This window comes from Loxodonta africana, chromosome 9, assembly GCF_030014295.1.
Source record: "Loxodonta africana isolate mLoxAfr1 chromosome 9, mLoxAfr1.hap2, whole genome shotgun sequence".
Classification (NCBI taxonomy): Eukaryota; Metazoa; Chordata; class Mammalia; order Proboscidea; family Elephantidae; genus Loxodonta; species Loxodonta africana.
The window spans coordinates 76,414,446-76,442,050 of record NC_087350.1 but is presented as its reverse complement, the minus strand read 5'-3'; the positions used below and the strand labels follow the sequence as shown (position 1 = coordinate 76,442,050).

The 27,605-nt window shown below is 38.1% G+C and overlaps 1 protein-coding gene across 7 annotated transcripts in view; it reads right to left on the bottom strand.

The window, feature by feature from the left end:
• Nucleotides 1-27,596, bottom strand: part of TEX10 (testis expressed 10) — a 65,698-nt gene extending 38,102 nt beyond the window's left edge. For 3 of the 7 annotated variants that reach the window (XM_003407838.4, XM_064291662.1, XM_064291663.1), the window contains exons 1-9: nt 27,473-27,595; nt 22,614-22,802; nt 20,692-21,404; nt 20,066-20,309; nt 17,063-17,175; nt 9,326-9,564; nt 8,241-8,376; nt 6,158-6,333; nt 4,141-4,318 (exon numbers count right to left, since the gene is read on the bottom strand). In XM_003407838.4, the coding sequence (XP_003407886.1) occupies nt 4,141-4,318; nt 6,158-6,333; nt 8,241-8,376; nt 9,326-9,564; nt 17,063-17,175; nt 20,066-20,309; nt 20,692-21,404; nt 22,614-22,793 (1,979 nt within the window). In that variant the 5' untranslated portion in view covers nt 22,794-22,802; nt 27,473-27,595. Of the gene's footprint in view, nt 1-4,140; nt 4,319-6,157; nt 6,334-8,240; nt 8,377-9,325; nt 9,565-17,062; nt 17,176-20,065; nt 20,310-20,691; nt 21,405-22,613; nt 22,803-22,877; nt 23,476-27,472 lie in introns of those variants that run through there. The other 4 variants (XM_064291664.1, XM_064291665.1, XM_023545098.2 and 1 more) reach the window with 3 other exon arrangements.
• Between the last annotated feature and the right edge of the window lie 9 nt (nt 27,597-27,605).

Below are 27,605 nucleotides of genomic sequence, written 5' to 3'. Positions count from 1 at the left end.
CTTTTGATGTCCTGACTGCTACTTCCATGGGTGTCGCCTGTGGATCCAAGTAAAATGAAATCCTTGACAATTTCAATGTTTTCTCTACTTACCATAATGTTGCTTACTGGTCCAATTGTGACAATTTTTGTCTTCCTTATGTTGAGGTGTAACCCATAACGAAGGCGTGGTCTTTGATCTTTATCAGTAACTGGTTTAGTCCTCTTTGCTTTCAAGTAAGCAAGGCTGCGTCATGTGCAGGACGCAGGTTGTTCACAAGTCTTCCTCGAATCCCGATTCTTCATATAGTCCAGCTTCTCAGACTATTTGCTCAGCATACAGATTGAACAAGTATGGTGAAAAGATACAACCATGACACACACCTTTCCTGACTTTACACCATGCAGTATCCCCTTGTTCTGTTCGGACGACTGCCTCTTGGTCTATGTACAGGTTCCTCATGAGCACAATTAAGTGTTCTGGAATTCCCATTCTTTGCAATGTTATCCATAACTTATTATGATCCACACAGTCAAATGTCTTTGCACAGTCAATAATACACAAGTACACATCTTTCTGATATTCTCTGATTTCAGCCAGGATTCCTCTGACATCAGCAATGATATGCCTTGTTCCATGTTCTCTTCTGAATCCAGCTTGAATTTCTAGCAGTTCCCTGCTGAGGTGCTGCTGTAGCTGCTTTTGAATGATCTTCGGCAAAATTTTACTTGCGTGTGATATTAATGACAATGTTCAATAATTTCTGCATTTTGTTGGATCTCCTTTCTTTGGAATAGGCATAAATATAGATCTTTTTCAGTCAGCTGGCCAGGTAACTGTCTTCCAAATTTCTTGACACAGATGAGTGAGAGCACTTCCAGTGCTGTATCTGTTTACTGAAACATCTCAATTAGTAATTCCATCAACTCCTGGAGCCTTGTTTTTCGCCAATGTCTTCAGTGCAGCAGACAAAATTAGGAGGAGTCTCTAATTCAACTACAAGCACTTAATAAATTATCATTCTAATAATTGTATTTCTATTTACCAACACTCTTAAAATTTGGGGATTAAAAATAGTGAAAACACCTTTCTGAGTATCATCCCCACACAATGAGCAAAGGTATATGGAAAGACTATCACAAGCTAAGAGGTTATAAAAAGCCATAGATGCTCAATAGAAAAGGAGTACAAGACAGTGATTAGAAAACAAATGTCCTCTTTAACTCAGTGAAAACAAGATGCAAGCATGCCATCCAGTGGCTAAAATGGGTAGCAAATCCATTTCAACAATCTATTTTGGACAAATGACAATATCACACTGTCCTTAAAACTGGTATATATATTGTCCAAACCTGAACACTTCTGAAAGTGAAAGGGGGTTCTATTATTAATTACACTGAGACAAAAGGAGTAAACTGGAACTGTTCCTGACAAATCAGGTTATATAATTACCCTACTTAAAACTCAAGCCAAACTTCTCAGTCCATGCAATTTCTCTCTCCTCAGAGATTTTATCTAACAGTATGTCTGGTTATAAATAATACAACAGCAAAAAGTACATGGACTGAGAGAAAATATGGGTGTGACTACGAACAACACATGTAAAATGGTGCTGGGGGAAAAAGTCAAACTGTAAGAAACTATAAATGGATAATAAAAAGATAGGTGCAGCAACTCTAAGTCCAATATTTAAAAAGCTAAGAGAAAGTTAACATGAACATTTTCTAGCTGATGGGCTTTTCACACATGGAGCAGGCTGATACTCTATGGTGATAGTGGGCTCTTAGATACAACCTCCCTGACAGAGACAACATGGTGTCAGAACTAAATAACTGAGTTGAATTTGATTTCAAACACCAACTAACAAAAAAAAATCAGAAATGGTTAAAGGAATAACTCAGGAAAATTTATAAGGCAACAGTGTACAAGATGAATAAGACTGAGAAGCAAGACTATCGTAACAGTACAGATGGGAGAAAAAGAAAAAGTTGGCTAGTTTATAGTTATAATCGACAAGAGAAAGTAATATCTGGAAGAGAAAATCAATATATGAAGTAACTCAACATACATCTGAAGGAAACTAACATTAAGTTCTGATCCTAGGGAAAGTAATAAAATAGCAATGGCATTGGTCTGAAAAATTTGAAAAGTCCTGATTTTGTACTCTTTTCTAAAAAGTACATTTGAATGAAGCAGTAGAGTTATAAGGAGGGAATTCTACTAATGTACTCCATACAAATACAAAAATGAAAAATTTAACTTGGTGAACTTTTAACTACAATGGCAATCTGCTTTTAATGATTGCAAACTCCTATTATTATCATTATTTGTAAATTAAACATTTTCTAAAATTTACCACAAATCTTCTCGAAGAGAAAAAAATAAAGCAAGAGTTTGAAAATACCCTTGCCAAAAGCAATTAAGCATATCTGAATTACAACAGGCATTGATAAAGAGATTGAATGCAGCTTTGAAGAGAATCAACTTCAAGAAATGTTCAAGAGATGATTTTAACCGTTAAAACATACCTCCTATTATCTAAGGAACAGACTGCCCTCTACTGGAAGCTAATAAATACAAAACCACTTATGTTGTACGTAAAGAAATAATTTTACAAAAAAGGCCTGGCATTAGTAAATGCTTAAACTAGACAAAGAGTAAGGGGTTTTTATTTCCAATACAGAAAAAATGGGAAACTAACAAATGTTTAAAACACTTAATATGACCAACAAGACTCTCTCTGTGACACACTTGAAAGCAAGAACAATGTTTCAGAAAGTTGAAACTAAAAAGATTGACAACTACTAGGCAAATGGGCAGAAGGTCTGTTTTAACAATTCCAAGCCACCAAGGGGTTGAAGTACTTAGGTCTCACCTGCCCGTAAATCTTAACTACTTGTTTTTGATATTTAAATTTCAACCCTTATTCTAACCTATCTGCACAAACCACTAAACACATAAAATAGTCTTATGCTTCAGAACTTAGTATACTCACTGTCAAAAGTTTTAATTGTTGCATTAAAAGCAAATAAAGGACAACAAAAAGAGAAACAACTCAGTCCAAAAATGAGCAAACGACTTGAACAAACATTTCACCAAAGAGTATATTCAAAGAGTCAACAAGCACACAAAAACATGCTCAATGTCATTTGCCATTATGAAGATGCAAATTAAAACCACAATGAGAAACCACCTCACTACCATCAGAATAGCAATGATTAAAAAAAAAAAAAAACAGAATGTTAAATGGTACAGCCTCGGTGGAAGAGTTTTGCGGTTCCTCAAAAAGTTAAACATAGAACTACCATGTGACCCAGCAATCCCAATCCTAGGTATAGACCCGGAAGTGAAAGCAGGAACACAAGCAGAAACCTTTACACCAATGTTCACTGCAGTACTTTTCGCAATAGCCAAAAGGTGGAAACAACCAAAATGTCCATCAACAGATGAATGGACAAAGAAAACGTGGTATACGCATACAAAAGAATATCACTCAGCCATAAAGAGAAATGAAGTCCTGATGCATGCCACAAGATGAACCTTGAAAACATGCTGATTGAAATAAGTTGCAAAAAGACAAATACTGTATGATCTCACTTAAATGAAGTAAGTAAATATATAAAAACCAAAGATTATTACTGGTGACCAGGGGAGAAAGGGAAATTTTTTGCTTAGGGGGCACTGAGCCTATGCTAAAGGGGTAGAAAAATTTGGAAACAGATAGCAGTAGTGGTTGCAGAACATCAAGATGTAATCCATGTCACTGAATTATACATATACGAATTGCTGAACTGAACTGTGTACATTTCCACTACAATAAAAAAAAAAAGTAAATAAAGGTAGTAGCAACATGTGGAGGAGCCCTGGTGGCACAGCGGTTAAGAGCTCAGCTGCTAACTGAAAGGTCCGCGTTTCGAACTCACCAACCGTTTCACAGGAGAAAGAAGTGGCAGTCAGCTTCCATGAGGATTACAGCCTTGGAAACCCTATAGGCAGTTCTACCCTGTCCTACAGGTTGCTATAAGTTAGAATCGACTCTACAGCAAGGGATGACGAGGCGGTGTGTAACTTTAAACGCCTTCTATATTCACAAATTACCAGTACAAGGGGTGGAGGAAAAGATTATATACATGTAAAATACAGCTCACTTGAGTATGCTACCTCATGTGCAGTATCCCAATAAGCATGGCAGCCAAACTTGAACTAAGTCTTCCCATAATACAGCAACGACTTAACCGAGAAAGCAAATCAGCAGGCAGACTGGGTAGAAAATAGACGAGTTGAACCAAACGTTGCTGAGACTCTGCTGGGAGAACCACCACAGTGCCTTCTTGTGGATCTAGGAGGGCAGGTAGACATACGCAGAAAATAAGTTTTAAAATAAAGTATATATGTACGTTTCTTAAGAAACTCTTAAGGTAAAACACTGAACGCAATCATTGACTTAATAACGTGACACTAATAATTACATATCATCCAAGTGTCTTGTTACAAATAAGAACTCTGGATGGGGGTGAAAAAGTAAATAGATTAGACACAAAGCACAACAGTAAAAATCACTAAGGCTTGCTAAAGAGTAACAATTATAAAATCAACCTAATTTATAGCAAAAGACTTCTTACGTGCGTGTCTGAGTAGTATCTGAAAAATACAAACTTTAAAACATATCCCACAAGTGGAAACAACTCAAATATACATCAACTGATGAAGGGATAAATGCAAATGATGTATCAATACACTGGAATATTACACCAATAAAAAGGAATGAAGTCAATCTTCATTGTTCTCATATTCTGTATTTGCAAATTTGCCTACTTGCTAGAATTTCTCTGTAACCCCAAAATCAATACTCATAGCACACTCATGGCGCTTTCACAGTCATTTACAGACATGTGCACAGTGGCAAAACTTTGAGTATCCCAATCTGCACATTCCCAGCTGAGGCTGAATAATGCGACATTCTGCTTCCTTGTTTCAGCTCTCATACTGTAAACAAGTATTTCTGTGGTCTATTTAGTGTCAAATTTTTCTCATTTTTGTGCTTTTTGTTGGTAACTTAACTGTTTCAAATGGCTCCTGAGCACAGTGCTAAGATGCTGTATAGTGTTTCTAACCACAAGAAAGCTGTGATGGGAATGTGGATGTCAGATAAGCATAAAATTCCATTAATGTATGGAATTCATACAAGATTTTGATAAGTCATAGTGCTCTTGGCCATGGGTTCTATGTTAATGGATCAACAATATGTATTAAACAAGGTATCTTTAAACAGTAAGGAGCCCTGATGGTACAGTGGTTAAAGCACTTGACTGCTAACCGAAAGGGCAGTGGTTTGAACCTGCTGTCCACACCAAGGGAGAAAGATGTGGCAGTGCACTTCTTTAAAGATTTACAGCCTTCGAAAACCTATGGGGCAGTTCTACTCTGTCCTATAGGGCTGCTATTATGAGTCAGAACTGACACAATGGCAAAGGTTTTTATTTTTGGTTTAAGCTTTCACTGATATTTTTCCTTAAATATTAAATACTAAGTCAGTTCTAGATATGAATAAAGCACATACAGGTAGTCCCCAACTTATGATGTATTTGAGTAATGACAAATCTCACTTATGACCATCTGGTTTTTCTTTTTTAGAATATCTTATTGTTTAGTAATATGTACCACATACAATGTTGCAGGGTGTAATTTGCTGATGCTACCATTCTCAGATATTCAAAGATCAGATTTATAAAGATACTGATACATAAAAGGCAATAATTTAAAAAAAAAGGTATTCACCTTACATTAGAACCAACTTATAATGGAGTCACCAGAACGGAACCCCAAGTTGGGGACTCCCTGTAATTAATTCCATTAATACATGAAACTCATACAAGATCTTCATTGTGAGTAAGTAATAAAGGTACTGTCTTGCCATTAAAGCGTCAAAATAATTTTTAAGTACCCGATTAATTTTGAATTTGTGAATAGCAGCTGGTTTGGAAGACAATTTAAGTATCCGACAGGCATCTACAACTGTTACTCTTCTAAAGCTATTCTAATAAATGCTTCCTATTGAAAATGAATGTACTGTTTGATGTTTTGTTCTGTAATTTGACTAACTCAGACTAAATGAAAGGCAACCCTAAATCGGGGTAGACCAATGACTACCTACACCATTAAACGACCGAGCTCTTACCATAGATTCGGAGAGCATTAGCTTGTAAACTTTTTAGTAATTCTTTATTTGCTCGTGCCGCTGCAGTATGAATGATATCAATAAGCTGTGTTGAGAGCTCAGGATTTCGGGAGCCAAGATGAGCGAGTTGCAATGGTAAACCAGCCAGCCAACGGGATAGCACTTTACTACGATATCTAAGGAAGGCCAATGAACGAAGTAAAACACATTTTTCAAAGATGCAGGAAACCAATTCAAACAAAAGTTTGTATAAATTTAAATACACTGCAAATTCACTATATAATTATCTACCAATAACACCAAATTTACTCATTGAAACATTTGAGAGCCTCCAAGATGCCAGCATCATTTATTCAGCAACAGCATCAAAAGTCATGAGCTTATCTGCATGCCTTTTCCAAGGTTTTAACCACTGTCTTAGTCTTCTAGTGCTGCTGTAACACAAATATCACAAGTGGTTGACTTTAAGAACACCAAATTATTTTCTCACAGTTCAGGAAGCTAGAAGTCCAAATTCAGGACAAAGCTTCAAAGCTTCAAAATAATTCTGAAGGTGACCCTTTGTCTACTTCAGCTTCTAGCAGCCAGCATTCCCTGGAGTTCTGAGTTTGTGGATTCATCTGCCTCCCTCATCAGCTAGCACCTATCTTCCCTAGTATACGTGTGTTTGCATGTATCTGTCTATATATGCTCTTTCTACAACTCAAAAGCAATTAGGTTTATCATCCACCCTACACTGGTATGACTTTAGCTGAGTACACTGTATCAGGCTGCATTACGGGGGTGACTGCATTACATTAGATTATATTCCTTTCCACACGTATAGGCGTCAGGATTCCAACACATATTATGGGGAGACACAATTCAAACCATAACACCCACTAAATTAAAAAGTTTATACAATTTGAGACCGTATCTAAATTATATTTTTCTCTTAAAGGACATGTACACACTAAACTCTGTGAATTATGCTAATAAATGTCAACTATGATGCAGTATATTAACATACTAACATAGATGCATTCAGTGGAGGTTGCCCCTACATCAATGGCTTCAAACTGTGTTATTTTATTTCTCTAGGATACCTGCTGAGTTCTAATGTCTCCTAACTCTGGTGACAGCTGTCCCCTGCTATCCTCCAAATGTTTAGAGATTTAAGCAAGGCCTTTGTTGTCAGTGAGCCCTGGTGGCTCAGTTGTTAAGAGCTTGGCTGCTAACCAAAAGGTCAGCAGTTCTAATCCATCAGCCACTCCTTGGAAACCCTACGGTTAAGTTCTACCCTGTGTCTTATTGGGTCGCTATGAGCCAGTATCGACTTGACGGCAATGGGTTTGGTTTGGTTTTGGTTTTACTGTCAGAGAAATCTGAACTCAAGTCCCAGTTCTTCTACCTACTAGCTGCATGACACTAGCCAATTTATTTAATCTAAGCTTCAGTTTCCTTCTCTAAAATGGGAGTAACAGTGCCTACCTCTCAGTTGTGTTACGAAAATTACTGAGATAAATTATGACAAGCACCTGGTTTATAATCAGGAAAGACTCAAATATGTTCCAACAACTACCTACATGTTGAGGTATCCCAAATATGCATCTTCTAACCAAACATCTCATCCTGACTATCCCAAATAAACCTCAAACTCGACCGATCAAAAAATCAATTCCTCAGCCCCACAGTCTACATTGTCTACCTCAGGTAACAGCACCAAACTGAGCCAGAAACCTTATTGTCTACTACCCTCATTTTTATTCTATATGCCCCAATATGTCACTAAGGGCTAGTAATAACTCTGTAATATTTATGAGGGGCAAAAGAAAATGTTACGGTCACTACAGGTTGCTCCTATTGTCCTTTATATAGGTATGGACAAGCGGAAATGTGCCAAAAAAGGCTTTTATCTGTTCACGTACGTATATGAAGTTCAGTGGCACTATTCTGCATGCTTCTTCTTAAGATTTCATAGCTTTTCTAAAACCCAAGCAGGAAAAAAAACCTAACCTCTCAAATGATTTAATCATCTTATTCAAACATTTAAATGGACGATAAAATACCTCAGCACGAGAAAAAGAAAGAAAAACAACTTTACCTGACTCTGTAAGATCTCAATTCTTCCTTTTGATAGATTTTACTGAAAAACTTCAGTAACAAAGTCCGAACTGGCAGGAGAAGGCCCCTCTGCTGATACAAAGTATAAACTGCCTTGATGAGAGTCTCTGTAGCCTCTAAAAAGAGAGGGAAGATATGAATCAAGAAACGCTTTCTTCAAAAGCCCCCGATTCCTCTACAAACACAGAAGTTCTTTACTTTGTTCCCATGACAAAGAAGATCTTAGCCACAATCTGATGACTACCATCAAAATCCCATAGCAATGCCTGACTGACAAATACAACAGTCAAACTAACAGAGAAGACAGTATACATTTTCCTAAGAGACCACAAAGCTAAGCAGGGAGAAAGAAAAACCAGGATATGAGAAAGGTCAATTAGATAGGAATCAAACAGGAATGCTGTATTTTTGAATGAAATTAATCTGTCTAGCTATAAAAGAATTAGTAAGTCATACCACAAACCAAGGAAACCCTGGCGGTGTAGTGGTTAAGTGCTATAGCTACTAACCTAAAGGTCGGCAGTTCAAATCCACCAGGTGCTCCTTGGAAACTCTATGGGGCAGTTCTACTCTGTCCTATAGGGTCGCTATGAGTCAGAATCAGCAACGGGTTTGGTTTTTTACTACAAACCAACTTAATGTAAGATACCTTCAAGCTAGAAGAGCAGAGACAAGGTTCATTCTACATGGACTAAAGGAAAAAGCTCTCAATTTCTAATTAAAATAAAGCAGAAAAGGTTATTTCATCATTAGGCTCAACAGCATTATCTCTTAATAATATCTATGCTTGCATTTACTCTATCTCTGCATTCTACTAGAAATCTCATCAATTTGCTTCAGAGTGAACCTACCCAAAGAAAAAGAAATGCTCTGAGCCCTAAGTGATGCCAGCATTCAAGCAAATATTCCTGTGTAAAAGCAAATATTCGGCTAGCTACCTTTTTTGGCTTGAGTGTAATTAACTTGATTACATGGAGTGTCTAAAAGTCATACATTTTAAAGCTAGATCCTAAGCAGCATGCATACAGCTCCTCTCTTAAATAAGGGCAAAGCCACATCACCTACCTCTGTTTGGTTGTATCTGCATTAACCTCCAAGACACCCCAAGCAATCTGTTCAGCTGCTTACTATTTAGCTTAGAGCCATCTTCAAGAGTCTCTGTCACAAATTTCCTTATCATTTCTATCCAGTTGGAATCCTTCTGCAAAGTTGAGGCATTTGCCAGGGAGACCATGATATCAGACAGTGTTAAATTCAGTAAGAGATGATCTATGTTATTTGAGAGAATCGTGCAATGCTTGATGCTAAAAACAAACAAAACACATCCATAGAGTGTTACATCTACCACGCCTGTTTCATTTACAATATTTAATCTATCAATGGATCAATAAAAAATAATTTTCTTCCAGAATTAATAAACTGCTAAGACAGGTAGTTAGGCAAGATTTAGGCTTAGTCCTGTAATAATCCATTCATTATGGAAATCATAGTTGTTAAGGAGGCATGAATTTAGAGTATATACTACTTAGTTCATTACCCAAATTTCTATGCATACAAAAGGCAAAGACCCTTATAACCTTGCCTGGTAATCTAAGGAGTAATTTGGAGATAACACTTGAAAACCCTAACACATTTGAATTTTTTTTTTTTTTTAAGCAGATACTTTTATTTGGATGGAGTAGATTCTGGCTCTGCTTCTAACTAATCATCTAACTTAAAAGAATCCCAAACTTTTCCTGGCCACAATTTTCTCATGTTGAAATGAAGAGACTAGTCCAGATAAATACTTGCCTGAAATGACATGGCTTTATGATTAACATATTAAAATTAGTTTATTTACACTACCCAAAGTACATTTTGTTCAAAGCCTGAAAGAAATTTTAAAAAACTCAAACAGAATGTTTTAATAAAAAGAAACAATTTGAAACTTAGCACACAAATACTTACTTCAAATACTATGGTATATGTAACGGTAGAGCCTATTTTTTTTTTCATCTTTAGAAAAATGTAAAGTTGATTAAGATCATACATATCTCAAACTAATCAGTTTTAAAGAGAAACAATTCTACATTAAGCTTGAGTAAGGATACAGTAGTGGGGAACCACAAATACAAGGCCACTAAAAGAAGTTCTGAGCTACCTGAGCATCAAATGCAGGCCTGAGAATGACAGATGAGGCTGGAAAAGGAAAATGGGACCAGATTATAAAGAGAGGCTAAGAGCATGAAAATGAATCCTGCAGGCAAGGAATTAACATGGTTAAAAGCTTCTTTCAAGTGGATAATTCTATGGATGCAAAAAAAAAAAAGAGAGTAAGCTGCAAAGTAAGATTACCAACAAAGAAACAGTTATGTGGCTATAGTAGCAATCAAAGGCAAGAGGTAACAAGTATAAGAATGTGGGCCATTGTATGGACTGCAGAGAGGAGGGCATTTAAGAAGAATAAAAGTTAGCTGGATTTATCTTTGCTTAAATTTATACATACATGTGAGTTTGGGAATTGTGAGGACGGGAGGAGTCAAGGGCTCTAGCATTGGTGACCGAGTAGAAACAGTGGTACTGGTAATGGAGATGATGAAGAAAAGATCCAGAAAATAAATTCTACCCTTGATATGTTGAGCTTAAAGTGTCTCTGTTCTAATTCCAGGCAGAGATGGCCAACAAGACAAGGAGTGTACAAGAGTGACACTGGAGGTAGAAGTCTGAGCTATACAAACATTTAGGAGTCATCAATACAGAAGAGGTAGTGAGAATCCTGTGAGTGTATCATATCACAAATGTGTTATGTGGGAAAAGTGGATGATGGAGTCCTAAAAAATACAAAACAGTAAGGGACAGCTGGAAAAGATTACGCCACAAATAAGCACAAGAGAAGGAAGAAGTTAGAAACAAAAGAACAAAGCACATTTGTACACAAAAAGGTAAGTACTGTAAAATGTCTCCTGGCGGGGGAAAATGCTAACAAAAAGTATTAAAATATTATAAAACATTATATTTTTGACAGTATGCAGTATTTCCTAAAATGTTAATAGTCACTGAGTGATGGGATAGTAAATGACTTTAAATTTATTTATTTTCTAAAATTCTCTCAGTGAACCTGTATTATTCTATAACCAAGAAGAGAATCCCTTTTTTTTTTCATTAATGGCATCTGATCATTATGTTATCGTTACCCTACTGCCGTAGGTCAATTCCAACTCACAGCAACTCTGTAGGACAGAAGAGAACTTTCCAATAGGGCATCCAACACTATAAATCTTTATGGAAGCCGACTGTCACATCTTTCTCCCGAGGAGTGGCTGGTGGATTTGAACCAGTGACCTTCTGGTTAGCAACCACATACTTTAACCACTGTACCACCAGGGCTCCGTATTATCACTGGTAGTAGGCAATTTTAAAAGTGTGGTACATGAGGAGAAAGCTAAAATAGTAGACTGAGGAATGAACTGGAGGAAAGGTTATTGTAGGCATGTTCTGGAAATCTGGTTGAGACAACAGTGAAAGGGTTATAGCTAGAAGACAACACTGATAGGTGAATCAAGGTCCCAGGACAAAAAATGATGAAGTCAAGGGTGTAAGTAGTAAAGCTTTGAAAAGAAGTATCGTTTTTTTGAAAAATAAGATATTGAGCTTCTACTGCCAAGTATAAAAACAAAAGCCATGAGGTGAAAGGTTGAATGGCCTTTTCCCTTTATCATCAGGCTCCCCACAGCTAGAAAAAGTCCTTCTAAGAGCTACAATCACTAAGAACATCCAAACTTTTCACTCATAAGCAATAACACTTCAATTACTTTTAAAGTCTCTGTCTCAGAAACTATCTAGTTCACTCTGCGACCTAACAATCTGTTCCAAATTGAAGATGTTGTATCAGTTAAAAAAAAAAAACAAAAAACCAGGGCTGACAAGCTGCCCAAAATGTATTAATAGGTACAGAATATGGGCCACTGCTCAGTTTTTCCAGGACCATTATAATTATTATTATAGGATTCACCTAATAAACAATCCATTCTGATCTGTATACTAAAGACGGAAGTGGATGTATCTTTTATTTTCATTAACAACATGATTTCAGTAACATTTGGACTACCTCAAAATGTTTGAGTCCAAGGAGGACTAAACTGGAGAAAGCTTTTGTCAAGCATGATAGTGGAATAACTATTTTTCAGCAAGATGTTTTCACAAATCTAGGGTATAATGTGGTACAAGAATGTGAACATGGTTATCAAAATTCTTCTTCTAAGAGTCTACCGTTATTAATGCCAGCAACACAAACGTTTGTCCAGAAGCTGAACAGTATCCTTAGAATATTTCTCCTCACAAATTAACTGGCCCAACGTCCAGTCTTCATTTTGCAATGAGCCTTGACTTTGCAGTTATACTCCACTAGAATGCTGAAGAGATTCACTATAGGTAAGAATGCTGTACCGTATCTTGTAATCTGCAGCAAAAGGTACCTCATAGTCCAGCCACCAAAAAGGTACATGCCCCTAGTTAAGAGGCTGATATACATGTTAGCCGTTATTTTATAGATCTCAGTAACGTTACTTGTCATCACACACCAATCTCATTAGTAGCCTGGTCCCTTTAGGTGTCAAGATGATGTCCAGGTTTTTATATTTTTTAAATGTTTCATTTGTTCATTCACCCAACAAATACCTACTCAATAGTACTGTATTCAAACCATGGTGCTTAGAAGATATTTGTGCTCATAATAACTGTTGCAAGGGAGTTTAAAGACTAAGTTAATCAGACATGACCCTTGATACTCAAGAACTTGCCAACCAATAAGGAACTTCCCAAAATAAGCAAACAAAATTATATACTTCCAGATTCAGACATACAATTCTCAAGCAGACTAGAATAATGTTTAGTTTTCAATAATGCTACTCCTAAGAATGGCCAATAATTACTATTAACATGCTACTGGAGTTTTTAGGACTTGATTTTTAAGCTACATGTAGGAGAAATTTTAGGTAACAGCGGCTTTATAAGTTTATTCTCTCATGTAAATGCAGTCTGAGGTTAGGCAGTCCAGGACGAGTATAAAAATCCCAGAAAGTTACTAGAGACCCAGGTTCCTTAGCCTACTACCTCAGGGTCCAAGGTGACAACTCAAAGGACTCTACCAAAAAAGTGAAAAGACAACCAACAGAATTGAAGAAAATATTTGCAAATCAAATATCTGATGAAGGACTTGTATCTAGAGTACATAAACTCTTTTAATAATACAAAATAACCCATTTAAAAAATAAGCAAAAGGATCTACAGCTACCATTACACTTAGTGGTGAGAAAAAAACCTCAACTTGCTAAATCAACCAAAGTTCTCTATCCCTTCTGAAAAAATATACTAATTTTCCCAGCCTACTGGAAATTCTCCCATCTGATAGACTACTCTATAGTCAGCAGTGAACTTCTGCGTTCACAAGCTGATTTGTAAGCCAAAGCTAAGATTTAGTTGCATTTGTTCCCACACCTTTTCATGCTAATTGTATTTATTAAATTGTTGCTATAGTGTACCATCGAGTCAATTCCGACTCATAGTGACCCCACCTTGTTAAAATAACCACATCAACCAATGAATTTTCAGTGCAGAAAGTTTTCTTAGAGGCAACTCGATTATGTTGAATTTTTAAAATGTCAGTATTTCCAATAATGCCAAGATTATATCCTTTGTTACTGTATTTTGACCTAAGACAAAAATATTTAGACAGCTTAAAAACATGCCATGAAAAAGAAATTTGAAGACTACTGGCCTAGAACTGGCTTCCCTAACTTTGACTTTTGTTGGCCCCCTTACCCCCGCCACAGATTATTTGCTGGAATTTTCAATGAACTTCCTTACTGAAGTCCAAGAGCAACCTACAGTCCCTAAAAGCTGATCCCTGGGGAACCTTATAAAGAATAACTGGCAACCAGTCTTTGCTTAAAAAAAAAAATTCCCCCCCCCCCCCACAATTTTACCATCTCAGCCTCTTCAAGTTAACTCCCTTTAGACTTTTTATATCCTGGGACAAATGTCAGTTCATCAGGGCAGCCTTACCTAGCACCCTCCTCCCTGTATGAAAGATGAGGACCAGTTCTTTACTGGGTTATATTAGTCTTGTATCACACGAAACGCTTCCAGTAATCACAACAACACACTGCTTAAAAAAAAGTCACAGAAATATCTCTCTCCCTCACCAGGCTGTACAAAACTGGTACCCTATTCCCTTTACCTCTGAACGCTTAGCACATACTACAGTGTATTGAACATATTAAGTATCTAATAAATTCAATGAATGACGGTGGTACATACTCTTGGAAAATTTACCTATATTTAATGGTCTATTAAATTCCAAACATCCTTACCATTATTTAATCTCATTTTGATGAATTATATGGACCCTCTATTAGGAAAAAATACAGGCGCATACAATTCTACATTATTATTTCAAGAGTTTCAGGACTTCCTGAAAACTTGCTCATGGACCCTAGATTTAAAACTTTTGTTTTAAGAAAATTGTGTGGGGTGGAAAAAATCTAATATTTTACTCAAAAAAGTGTCTCCCCTATTTGACTCTGTCCCCCCAACACCATTTTCAGAAACTCCCTCAGTTATTCTTTCCAAAATAACGATTTTGTCCCAACCAAAATTCAATGCCAAAAGATCACAGCTAAAAATAAAGGAACTCCAGAGACAAGTGGCTTCCTGTATCAAGACTAGTGAGTGGCAGAAACCAGGTTTGACCGAAATATGCCCCATGCTCTCCCCTATGGAATCCTGTATGTCTTGTATGCTTTCTCCTCCAGTCAGTACAATCTCCTGTCCTTTGCACCATTTCTGCCTGCTGAAACCATGTTCATGTTCAACTACTTATCTTCACTAAAGCTTTGTCTGTTTATCCTAACAAGAAGTCATCTCTCCTTTCCTAATGAATTCCTACAGCCCTTAATTGTACAGCTCTAATGATACTTAGGAGCCCTTGTCGTGCAGTGGTTAAGAGCTCAGCTGCTAACCAAAAGGTCGGCAGTCCAAATCCACCAGCTGCTCCTTAGAAACTCTATGGGGCAGTCCTATAGGGTCAGTGCATGTCAGAATCAACTCAATGGCTACGGATTTTTTAATGATACTTAAGAGCCCTGGTGGCGCACTGGCTAAAGCACTTTGCTGCTAACCAAAAGGTCAGCGGTTCTATCCTGTCGTGTAGGGTCACTATGAATGAACTCAATGGCCGCAGGTGGATGAAAGATACTTATACACTGCCTTGCGCTACAAATGTAAATTGACTTTTCCTGTCAATTATTGAGCTATAATCTTTCACCTTCAAACCCATCGTCCTATTCTCTGCTCTGTGATGCTAGGACTGGGAATCTGTGAGCCACATTTTTCCTTTGCAGCTGGCTCCTTGTTGGGTCTGCCAATAAATGGGTGCTAGAATGAGACTGGAAAACTGTAGGAGGAAGATGGGACACCCCTTTCTGTTTGCTTTCTAGTCCTATTTTTGCTTGCTATTACTGTCAACCCAGCAACTCTTCCAGCCAGCAGCAAGTCAGTCTGATAGCCACAGCTGATTCCAGTTTGCAGTTTTTTTCTGACAAAAGAACCAGATCACGCCCCTCAGAAAAACCTGGACCGGCCAGCTGGAACCCCTTTGCAGAGTTCTGGGTCCCAGTCCTATAAGGCTTTAGCACCAGATGTGCGGCACTCCTTTTCGGAGGTCTGAGTTTTGACTCCACACAACCCTTCCTCCAATTTCTCCCCTTCTTCTCTTTGTTGTCCCAGTCCTAGGGATACTAGCTGCTTCCCTGCAGTTGCTACCTCCATAATGCCTTATTGTTCCCTTGTCTTTTCAATTCTTCAATACCTAGTCAACAATTCTTTATTTATTAAATTCTGTTAAAACCGCTGGTGTAGTCTGTCTTCTGACTGGACCCAGATACACTCCTTCATCAGAGTGAAACTGCTTAGGAGAGCAAGGATCTTAAGATAATTGATTATCTCGATACTTTGTTCATTGTAAGCAACAAAATAAACAGTGAATGAATGAATGAACAACTCCTGTCTGCTATACCCTTATCATTTCTGAGTGCATCCTTTGGAACCTGCTCAAGGAGTCTCAATGATTCTATAGCTAAGTTCTTCCCTTTGCCATATCTAAGAATCTTTTGACAGACTTTAAGATCACCTGCAAATGTTTTTGCTCATTTGAGACAACTATAGTTTTAACATTCTACTTGGTAACTGACTTGTCACCTCTGAGTAGGTAACTTGTTCCCACATTTACCTGCTCTCACTTCAGGGAGACATTTAAAATAACTTCTAGGATTATAGTATTTTTTTTTAATTCTATTTTGTAATCCATCACCCTTTCCTTGTCTTTTTTAGAAAAGAGGACTATTTTTCTCCAATTATCCCACTTCCTTCGGAATACTGATATTGGTTTCAGTTATCAGTTTCCTTGTGTATAAACGAGAACTAGGTAACTTTCAAAATACTGTTTAAAGATTCAATAATTACATAGTACTTCATCCAAATAAACCACTTTACCTCAGCTAATTTTACTGAATTTATATTTACGTAATTTGATACTTGATGTTAACATACTATAACATACTCACTTTACAGTTTGAAAAGAAAAAAACCTGAAGTCCTAAAGATTAAGAAGTGACTTGTTCAAGATCAGTCATCCTATTGCTAGTTTGATTTTTATCTCCCATAAACACTTCAAAGTTCCAGATTACGGTGAATTATTTTCTGATAACTTCAGTTAAACAGTGTATGCATTTTTCAAGTTTATATAGCAGAAAAGAATCACAATACCTTTTATTTGTCTCTTTCTTTTTGTGCTTGGTTATTTCTTGTAAGGCATATGGAAAATGATTCATAAAATGGTGTTTGAAATCAACAAGGTAATTCTTTCGAAGCCATGACTCCTATTAAAATAAGACCGGAAAATCTCTAAGAAACAGTAATCTAAAATAACCAATAAAGCTTTAAGCAGAAACCTGACGACTTATCAATATTCAATGATAAACTTCCCACCATTATATAACTTCTGCCCATGCTATAATATGGGAACAAATTTTAAAATCATAATGAGCAGTTACAGCATCCAATTTTCACCCACGGATCTTTTTGGCGCTTCATAATTATTTTTATTTACAATTTATCTGCTATTTAAGATGGGAAAAAGGGAGAGAGTAAATAAAATCTTAAAAAATTCTGAATTTGAACCAACTAATGCAAAAGCCTAAATCACAGATCAACTGTCATACATGACAGCCAAGCTTTGCTTTCTCAAAATCACTATACCCCTAACCATTATCAGTTTTTTGCCAATGTGGGCAATGAACCATAAGACAAAAAGGCTCAAAACCATGAACAATAAAATGCCATCCCACTTGAAAAAGCAATCTATAAAACATCCCTACAGATGATGGATAAAGGGTAAGTAGTGATAGAGCAAGCTCCTAAAAAAGACATACATGTGCCCATAACACTTTCCAAGATTAAAAACTTATCAAACATGCTTTGTCTTGTCTTGCATAGCATACTCATTATAAACTTCAGCATGAAATAAAAAGGAAAAACAAAAACACTGCCATCACAGTTCTGTACGTATATAGGCAACTTCAAGGATTCATGCCTGCCTCAAGTCCTTGCAGGAAGTCTTCTATAAACAGTCTTGCTCCCACAGTTGCCCTTTTAAGTCTGCTACCAAATTAACTTAGACCCATTAATCTCAGCACTTGTTCTTTTTCAGTTGCAGAGTAGAAGCACCGCCAACTATGGATGGCTGCACAATGCTTAAAAAAAGCTGCCAACACTCAATTTTCTCCCAAACAGAAGGTAAATTTACTCATCAAGAAACATGTCTTTCCAGGAAAGCCAGCACAACTTGTACAAGGCAAGGTCATGGAAGCTCCACAGACACATTCAAACTCCCTGAGGGACCAAATCGCTGGGCTGAGGGCCGTGGGGGCCATGGTCTCCAGGGACATCTAGCTCAACTGGCCTAACATAGTTTACGAAGAAAATGTTCTACATTCTACTTTGGTGAGTAGCTTCTGGGGTCTTAAAAGCCTGTGGGCAGCCATCTAGGATACTCCACTGGTCTCACCCCTTCGAGAGCAAGGAAGAACAAAGAAAACTAAAGATACAATGGAAAGATTATTCCAAAAGACTAATGGACAACAACTACCACAGCCTCCACCAGACTGAGTCCAGTACAACTAGATGGTGTCAGGCTACCACCATTGCCTGCTCTGACAGAAATCACAATAGAGGGTCCCAGACAAGAGCTGCAGAAAAATACAGAATAAAAGTCTAACTCAAAAAAAAAAAAAAAAAAAGGCCACACTTACTGGCCTGACAGAGACTGGAGAAACTGTGAGAATATGGCCTCCAGACACCCTTTCGGCTCAGTAACGAAGTCACTCCTGAGGTTCCTCCTTCAACCAAAGATTGGTCAGGCCCATAAGACAAAATGAGAGTGAAGGGGCACACCACCCCAGGAGCAAAGACTCGAAGGCAGGAGGGAACAGTAAAGCTGGTATAGGGAACCCAAGATTGAGAAAGGAGACTGCTGACATGTTGTGGGGTTGTTAACCAATGTCATAAAACAATATGTGCAATAAAAATTATTAAAAAAAAAAACAATGTGTACTGTTTAATGAGAAACTAGTTTGTTCTGTACACCTTCACCTAAAATACAATAAAAAAATTTTTTAAAGAGTAAGAAGAAAAAACATGTCATTATACATGGAAAACACTAGCCCTAAAGACAAAAAGGGCCACATAAACCAGAGACTCCATTAGCCTGAGACCAGAGGAACTAGATGGTGCCTGGCTACCACCACTGCCTGCTCTGACAGAGAACACAACAGGGAGTCCCTGACACAGCAGCAGAAAAGTGTGATGCAACTCAAGTTCCAGTAAAAAAAAAAAAAAAAAGAAACAGACTTAATGGTCTGACCGACACTAGAGGAACCTCAGAAGACACGGCCCCCGGAGTCTGTTAACAAGAGAACTAAAACCATTCCCAAAGCCAACTCTTCAGACAAAGATTAGACTAGACTATAAAACATAAAATAATACTTGTGGAGAGTGTACTTCTTAGTTCAAGTAGACACAAGAAACTAAATGAGCAGCTCCTATCCAGAGGCAGGATGCGAAGGCAGAAAGGACTCGGGAAACACTGGGTGGAAAAGGGAAGTGTGCTGTCACATTATAGGGATTGCAAATAGGGTCACATAACAATATGTGCATAAATTTTTGTATGAAAAATTAAATTGAGCTGTAAACTTTCACTTAAAGCACAATTAAACAGAAAAAAAAACAGTAAAAAACAAATATGTCTTTACTGCCAGCTTTCTAACAAGAAGCTGATAATAACTTGGAATTTACTTAGGTTAACTTCACTCACACCTACCAAAAATTATCCCTCACCTTAAGAGAGCTTCTAGAAATGTTTTCTGATTTTATATTCTTTGTCAAGAAAAAACAAAAAAGTACACACTAAATTTGTGTGTAGCCTTTTCTCTAAAACACAGTAATTTAAAACAAGTGACGTCTTCAGTTTGGTCCATTTCTGCTAAACTTCGTAATGTGGCACAAACTAGAAGATACTATTTAATAGACAAATTTTTTAAAATCCTGTAAGAGGCCTCCAGAAACTAGAATGTTCCTGAAGCAAAAACAGGAAACAAGTTTACAGTTAAACCCTGGAATTTTGGGGGTAAAATGCATAGCCAATTATGCTGATTTCTAAACTTCCCATTTATGATAAAGACATGACTAAGAAAACAAAGAACCTATTCTCACCAATTTGTGGGTTTCATCATGTTGTTTAGAGAGTTTCCACAGAAGGGAAATAATATTAAGAACTTGCTGCATAACCTGAAGAGATTCTCGTTCTATACCATTTCCGACAGAAGCAGCTAAATGCGGAGGCACAGCTTCAATCCAGCACTCAATTAGCAATGGTATTATTATCTCAATAAATCCTTTCAGGTTTTCAGTAGATGACAGGCCCTCATCCACACCACCTAGTCCTCCAACCAGGTACCTAACAAGGAATTAAAAAAAAAAAATTAATGATTAGAAAATATTTATTATTCCTTTCTTAATTTAAATCTTAATATGAAGTATCAGAAAAATGAAACACCATGAACTAAAAATTACATTGATCAAGACTAATAAGGAAAATGAAATTCTAAGATGACAAAGCCAACAGATTATCAAGTTTTACTTTTCATTAGGCTTTGCTAGAAATGAATATATTAATATACTTTTTTAAATGACTCTTCCCATAAGTAAATAATAAAATCAAATTATGAGTAACTGCATCAAAGACAACTGCATGTCTTCCCACCATTAGCCATCAATGGTCAGCAGTTTTAATTCAATAAAGGAAAACTGAGTGTGGACATAACTGAAATCCTTCTTACCGTAGCCTGAACTGTGAACTGACATTTGGCTGTGAACCCCCATTTTCATAAACCTGGATGTGTTGCTGGTCGTTGGCATGTTCCTTCCAGTTGATAAAAATGGAGTTGCTAGTGGCATGGGGATTTTCTTTTTGTTCCTGAAGTCCTTCACTTTCTCTCAACCTACTGGATCCATCTGCCAAGGCCTGAAGGAATTTACTGAGTCTCACTAAAACTTTCAGCCTCCACTGCTGAGAAGTGAGTCTCCGATTAGGATTTACAGAAAGTATCCAGGATTGGGATCTGTCTCTATTTATCAGTCCTTTGGACAGCTGCTGATGAGAAATAAGTTCTACGAAATTCTTAAGCAATATACTGCTACGGTCCGTAATTAGAGCTGGGTACTGTTCCAGCAGAATGTCCAAAACTTTCAAAGAGTCCTCCTGAATTCCTTCAGTAATGTGAGTCATGGCACTAGAGAGATGGGCACTTACCAAAGGAAAAAATGGAGAAATTTGTTCAGCTCGTATTTTGGGGGCCAGGAATTGAAGAAGTTGAACTGCTGCTAATCGTACATTAGCATCTTTATCTGTAAACACAGCAGTCACTTCACTTAATATGTTTGAAAGGTGTGCATCAATTATAAATGGGTACTGAGACAAAAGGTCTTTAAGTCCAAGAAGAGCACTCTGTTTAACCCCAGCATTGTAGTGATGCATCTGTGACAGCAAATCCTACAAATAAAATAAAAACATAGGTTCATTGGTGTATACATATACACACACATTAGGTCATTTTCAAATACACATGCTAATCAAAACTATCCAAAGCTCTTTGGGAAAACTGCTTCGATAAGCACTTAAACAACATTATTAAGATCATTTCATCTTTAAAAGTTTCAGCTTAATAAAAACATTTTTCAGTCAGAATTTTCTCTTTTTTAAATTAACCTGCATGCCTATTAAGGAACTCTATAATTTAAAGAAACGACAATCTTCACCACCGTTTACTGAACACCTAGTGTATACCAAAATTATGGTAAGTGAATATACATATGCTTAATTTAACAGGCTCCTTCTGCCTATTTTAAATGGTCTTTCTGTACATGTTTGTTAGTTACTCAGAGTATAACACTCAATAATTTTATTTGTGAAATATTTTATGTAATTTTGGATGAGGCACCACTGTGACACATGGTCCAACATGGATGAACCTCATAAACATTGCTAAGTGGGACGCCAGTGACGAACGACTATATATGTTCCATTTTTATAAAACATCCAGAACAGGCAAATCTATCAAGATAGACATTAGATCAGTGATTGAATAGGGCTAGGGGAAGAGAATAGGATGTGACTTAATGAGTACAAGGTTTCTTTTAGGAGGGATAAAGACGTCCTAAAATTAGATGATGATGGTGACAGTACAACTCTGGATATATACTAAAAACTATTCATGTATACTTTAAATTGATGAATTTTATAATATATCTCTATAAAGCTGTTAAAAGTTTTTTAACCAAAACTACTATTCAAACGTCAATTAACTTCAAGCTTTACTATGAGCTTACAATAAGCTAAGTGCTATGAGGATTCAAAAATGAATAAAACGAGATCTTATTTATTTAAGGGTTCTAGCCCTTAAAAAGCTATAAAAACAGCTGGAAAACTGAGATATACACTTCAAATAGGTAAATAAAATAATCATTTCCAGATGATAAGGTAAATCATCAAATAAATATACTGTGGGTTTAGTCTACCAAGTATTTCTGGAAAAGGTGGGAAAGACACAGTGACCAGATGAGATCTGGGAAACAGATGGACTCCAAATCTCAGGCCCTCAGCGAGCCATTCATTCTAAGAGTTAAAACAACTTTTCACAAAGACGTTAATGGTCCAGATGATTTCAAAGAAAATGTTATTCTAACAAGATTTATGGTTTACCTTTATGTTGAGTTTTCTATTATTTGTTGGTAGTGTCCCATCCTCTTTGAGTTGCTCGGGAAGATGTATAGTCTTCGTTTTAAAGTTTGTATCAGTAGCATTTTCTAACTTGGGTTTCTTTTTACCAACTTTGAGTTTTACTTTTTGAAAATCATCTTGGCGTTTTCTTTTTTTAGACATTCTTGATTGCTATAAATGAAAAAATTACTTTAAAAACAATAAAGACAAAAATAACCAATAAAAGTGTAATAAAAAAATTCTCGCCTTTCATGTGGAAAGACCCAGACCCTGTCTGTCCATGGAGGCCTGCATGTTGCTATGATGTGGAACAGGTTTCAGTAGTTTCCAGACTAAGGCTAGGAAGAAAAGCCTCGCAATCTACTTCCAGAAATCAGCCACAAAAACCCTATGTATTACAATAGTCCAATCTGCAGGGAAGACTCAAGACAGGGCAGCGTTTTGTTCTGTTGTACATGGGGTCATCACGAGTCAGGAGCTGACCTGATGGCAGCTAACAACAATGTTTATTTTAAACTAGGCCAACAAGGACTATACCTAAAAACCAAATCCAAACCTGTGGCCACAGAGTCAATTACGACTCATAGCGACTCTTAAATGAGAAATTTAAGTACTAAAATAAAATTAGTTTAGTCAAGAAATACTGGAAAAGGTCATTAATAATACGTCAACAATCACGCCACTGGTTTTTTAAGGCGTTTTACCCATGAAGCCTTTTGTCAGACAATGTGCTAAATGCAATGACACATAAAACAAATAAAAGCATAGTTTTCAGAGTGTTTTCTTCCTTCCTTCTTTTCTGAGGGAGAAGGGTATGAGGGTAGAACAGATCGGCTAGAAACACAACACCCAGTATCTACCTGCTAGGAAGCTTCTGTCCTCTAGAGGCCCCTGGGGAACCTTCAGCAAAACAAAAAGCAAAGTGAAAACCAAAGCATTATTTTATGCAATCTAGAATGGTTAGGAAAAGTCTGAAACCTAAGCTGGATACTTGAAAAGTGGGTAAGATTAAGACATGCAGCAAAAAGAGTAATGGGCATTTCACAGGAAAAACAATCTAAAGATTAGAAGTAGGGATAAACATCGCATAGGCAAAAGTGAAGATACTAGTGGCCTGAATGCAAGAAGAGCTCAAACTACAGACAAACAGGAAACAACATCCCCGCCCCCCTAAACACATACACAAAAAAACCAAAAACGATAAAAAAAACAGCATTAAATGAAATGCAGAGTAAGAGAGGGATAGGAACAAAAACCAGCTAGGTGACTATTATAACAAGACCATTAAAATAAATAACCACGTTAACTTTCACTTAAAACACAATAAAAATTATTTTAAAATAAATAACCATGTCACCTTGCACGTCCTCCCTCTTCACCACATCCTTTCAATTCTCCCTATACCCACCGCCACTGAGTCGATTTTGACTCATAGCAACCCTGTAGGACAGAGAACTGCCCCAGAGTTTCCAAGGAGCTCATGGCTGAGTCAAACTGCTGACCATTTGGTTAGCAGCAGTAGCACTTAACCAGGGTTTCCTCAATTCTCCCTACGTACACACAAAATCTTTCGTCTGTGCCCTCCTACCCATTCCCAGTGCCAGGACTTTAAGTCCTTTCTTTCTACCCTAGACTATTCAAAAGCTTCCCCACTGGTATTTCCGTCTCATCTCTACTGCCTATTCCGTAGTTCATTTGCTAGAGTTACCAGAGGGCTCTTTCTAAACAGATCTGACCAGGGCACCAGGAGCTCTCAGTTGCTTCCTACTCCCTATAAAACCAAAAACCAAACCCACTGCCATCGAGTTGATTCCAACTCACAGCAACTATAGTAGACAGAGGGGAAATGCCCCATAGAGTTTCCACAGGGCACCTGGTGGATTTGAACTGCCGACCTTTTGGTCAGCAGCCATAGCTCTTAATCACTGTCATGAGGTTTCCCTACTCCCTATACACAGTTAATAAAAAAAAGAAAAAAGAAACTTATACACAGTTAAAAAAAAAACTCCTTACCACAACATACTAGGCCCTTTCCAATGTAGCCCCATTTCTCCTCTCCAGCTTTATCTTTCCACAAGCTAATTTCTCTCTGAAAAACAACCTTCTATGCCTGGGGCCAGCTCAGCACTTCTTGAAGCCTTTTCCACCCACTACAAATATAATAAATTCTGCCTTCTACTGTACACCCATTGGAGTAGGTAAGTACCTTTAGAAAAAATAAAACTTCTCCTGGTCTATCATAATTATCCTATGCCTAGCTATTTAAAAAGTCACAATATCCATTGGGGTCCAAATATTTTGAGTAAAAATAATTTGCATTATGGCGAGATTAATGAAAAGGCTGGTACAAGATTAACCATCCTGGTGCTGAGAATCCTGGAGCCTATGACACTACATCCAAATTCACATAATTGCAGCTTTTTAATACATTTGATCTCTATGAGCTAGTATATCTGGTTACATAGGTTAAGAGCAGATTGTTGAGCTAAACTAAGTTCTCACTCATGCTCTCCCACTATCTAGCTGTATGACCGGTATATTCAGCCACTGTGCCTCACCTTTTAATTTACAAAATAAGGATTAACAATAACTATCTCACACAGCTGTTATGAGGTAAGTTAAATGAGGAATACAGGCAGGCCCAGGGTTATGAGCTTACAACGCATAGTTACGAACCAACCCTCCGCCCCAAAAAAACCTATTATAATTAAAAACTCAAGATACATACAATGGTTCGTAATAACAAACGGGGAATACTTTGCTGTGGGCATAAAAACATTATTACTATTACTACTGTATTATTATGTTGAAGATATTTTAGTGTATCTGGAAATTTTTAATTTTTTAAGCATAAAAAAGTACACCATGTACTAAGGCAAATGTATGACTGACTGACATCAGTTTCAAATTACATACGAATTTGACTTAAATACGGATTTAGGAACAGAACTCGTTTATAATCCGGGGACTGCCTGTAAATGAGTCTGTATTTGTAAAACAGCAGAACTGTGCCTGGCACATTGTTAAACTTATATATTATAAGCACAAACAAGTAAGTGTCTAAATAAACAAGTCTCTTAAAGTCTCAAAGCCAAGCAAAGTAATGAAAAAGTAAATATTTAAAGACCTACTGATATTATCTACTACATACCTACCTAGCACAACACTAGATGCACAATGTACACTAGCATCCAATTCTCACAAAGTCATGTAAGAAGAGTGGCAGTAAACCCATTTTAAAGATGTGGCTCAGAAAGGTTTGTAACCTGAAGTTAGTCAAGGACTTGGAGAGGGATTCATACACAGGACTGAGCTCTCCAAAACCAACTGTTTAATATACTGGAATTCACCTGAGGACTGGGAGACAAAATGGCAAACTGGCTTGCCTTATTACACTTATCCCAACTCCAACTTTTCTTTCCACCCTCACTTCCAGTTATTCTACTCTAAAAAAATGGGTAAAGAAGTGAGGTCTAAAAAAGGAGGTGATACTCACCTGGCCTCCTTTAATACACAAATGGTTTTAACTAAGCAAGCACACTCCGTGAACTTTTCCTACAATTTTATTACTAGCTGATAGCAGAGATGAGAACAAACAGTAAAGGACATAAATGATAAAGAATTAAACCCATCCCTGCCCGCCCCCCAAACCTCTGAGGCTCCTTCTGGCCACTAACAGATGTATCTCCAAGATAAACACTCATTTTGCTTGGTCACATTAATGCTTTCCCTCCGTTAGGAAAAATAAGACAGCTGATCTCCTTTGGCTTTTAGAGCTGACAAGATTATTTTTCCGATACAAAGAGAACATTTTTACACTATATATATATCATTTTTACACTAGGAGCTTTTAAAGTTCTACTAGCAAATTCTGTTCTTTTCATTTAAAATAAAGGTTTTCATAGCAACCCAACCAAAAACCCAGTGCCGTCGAGTCGATTCCGACTCATAGCGACCCTATAGGACAGGGTAGAACAGCAAATCAAAGAGTCCGACTAAGCTACTTTTACAGTAGCCGGTACTGAATAGCAGCTAAGAACTCCAGCTTCAGGGGCTTAACTCTCACCTCACTGGTATGTGAGTCCCAAAAGCTTTAAAACTGAATTGCATATATTCCTGCTAACTTTGACAAAAGGCAGATCTTAGCGTAAAAAGCTTTCAACCGAATCCCAACTAGCTTACCGTCTCCTTACCCTCCGTAATCCCCAAACTTCTCTACCCGAAAAAGTCAAGGAGTGAGCACACGGCACTCGGACTTTGGCAATCTCCTCTCCAACCCCCTACACTCATGAGTTCCTCCAAACTCTACTAAGTGCACCAAATTCGAGGCCCCAGAATGGAGAGAGCAGACGGGGCGACCCGAGAGAACTGATGGTCCGGGCCGGCTCGGTACAGGACACGTAAGCCTCCATGCCTGGACGGCGGTAAGACCAGGCTATCGATCACTCCACCCCCCCTTTTCCGTCCGGCATCCCCAGAAGTGAGGACCTCGCGGGCTGTAGGCGCCTACCGTTCCTCCCGCTCAGGGGAAGCGGCCGGCACCACAGGTGGGGGCGGGGCCCAAGCCCACGAACGCCGGCCTAAAAGTCTCTCAGACCCGAAACCGCGCCAACCCGCCCAGTCACTTAAGGCGCTTCAAACGCCCTCGGGCCGCCCCGCCCCCGCGCTGCCCCTCCGCCGCCCGGCCTAGCTGGAAAGGGGACCCGCGCCTGGGACCGGGGGGCGCAGACCCGCCACAGCCGGCCCCACCCGCCTGGGCCGCGGACCGGGGGGCGACGGCCCCGCGCGCCGCCCCGCGCGCGCTCTGGGAGGGCCCAGCCCCAGAGGCGGCGATCGCTCACCTGAGGGCCCGGCCGGCGTCGGCGCGCGGAAGCGGAGGCACAGAGCGTCCCAGCGGAACCCCACGGGCTGACAGCCTGCGCCACCGGCCTCAGACTCTCGCCGCCGAAGCGTGTTTTCAAATCGCCTCGTCTT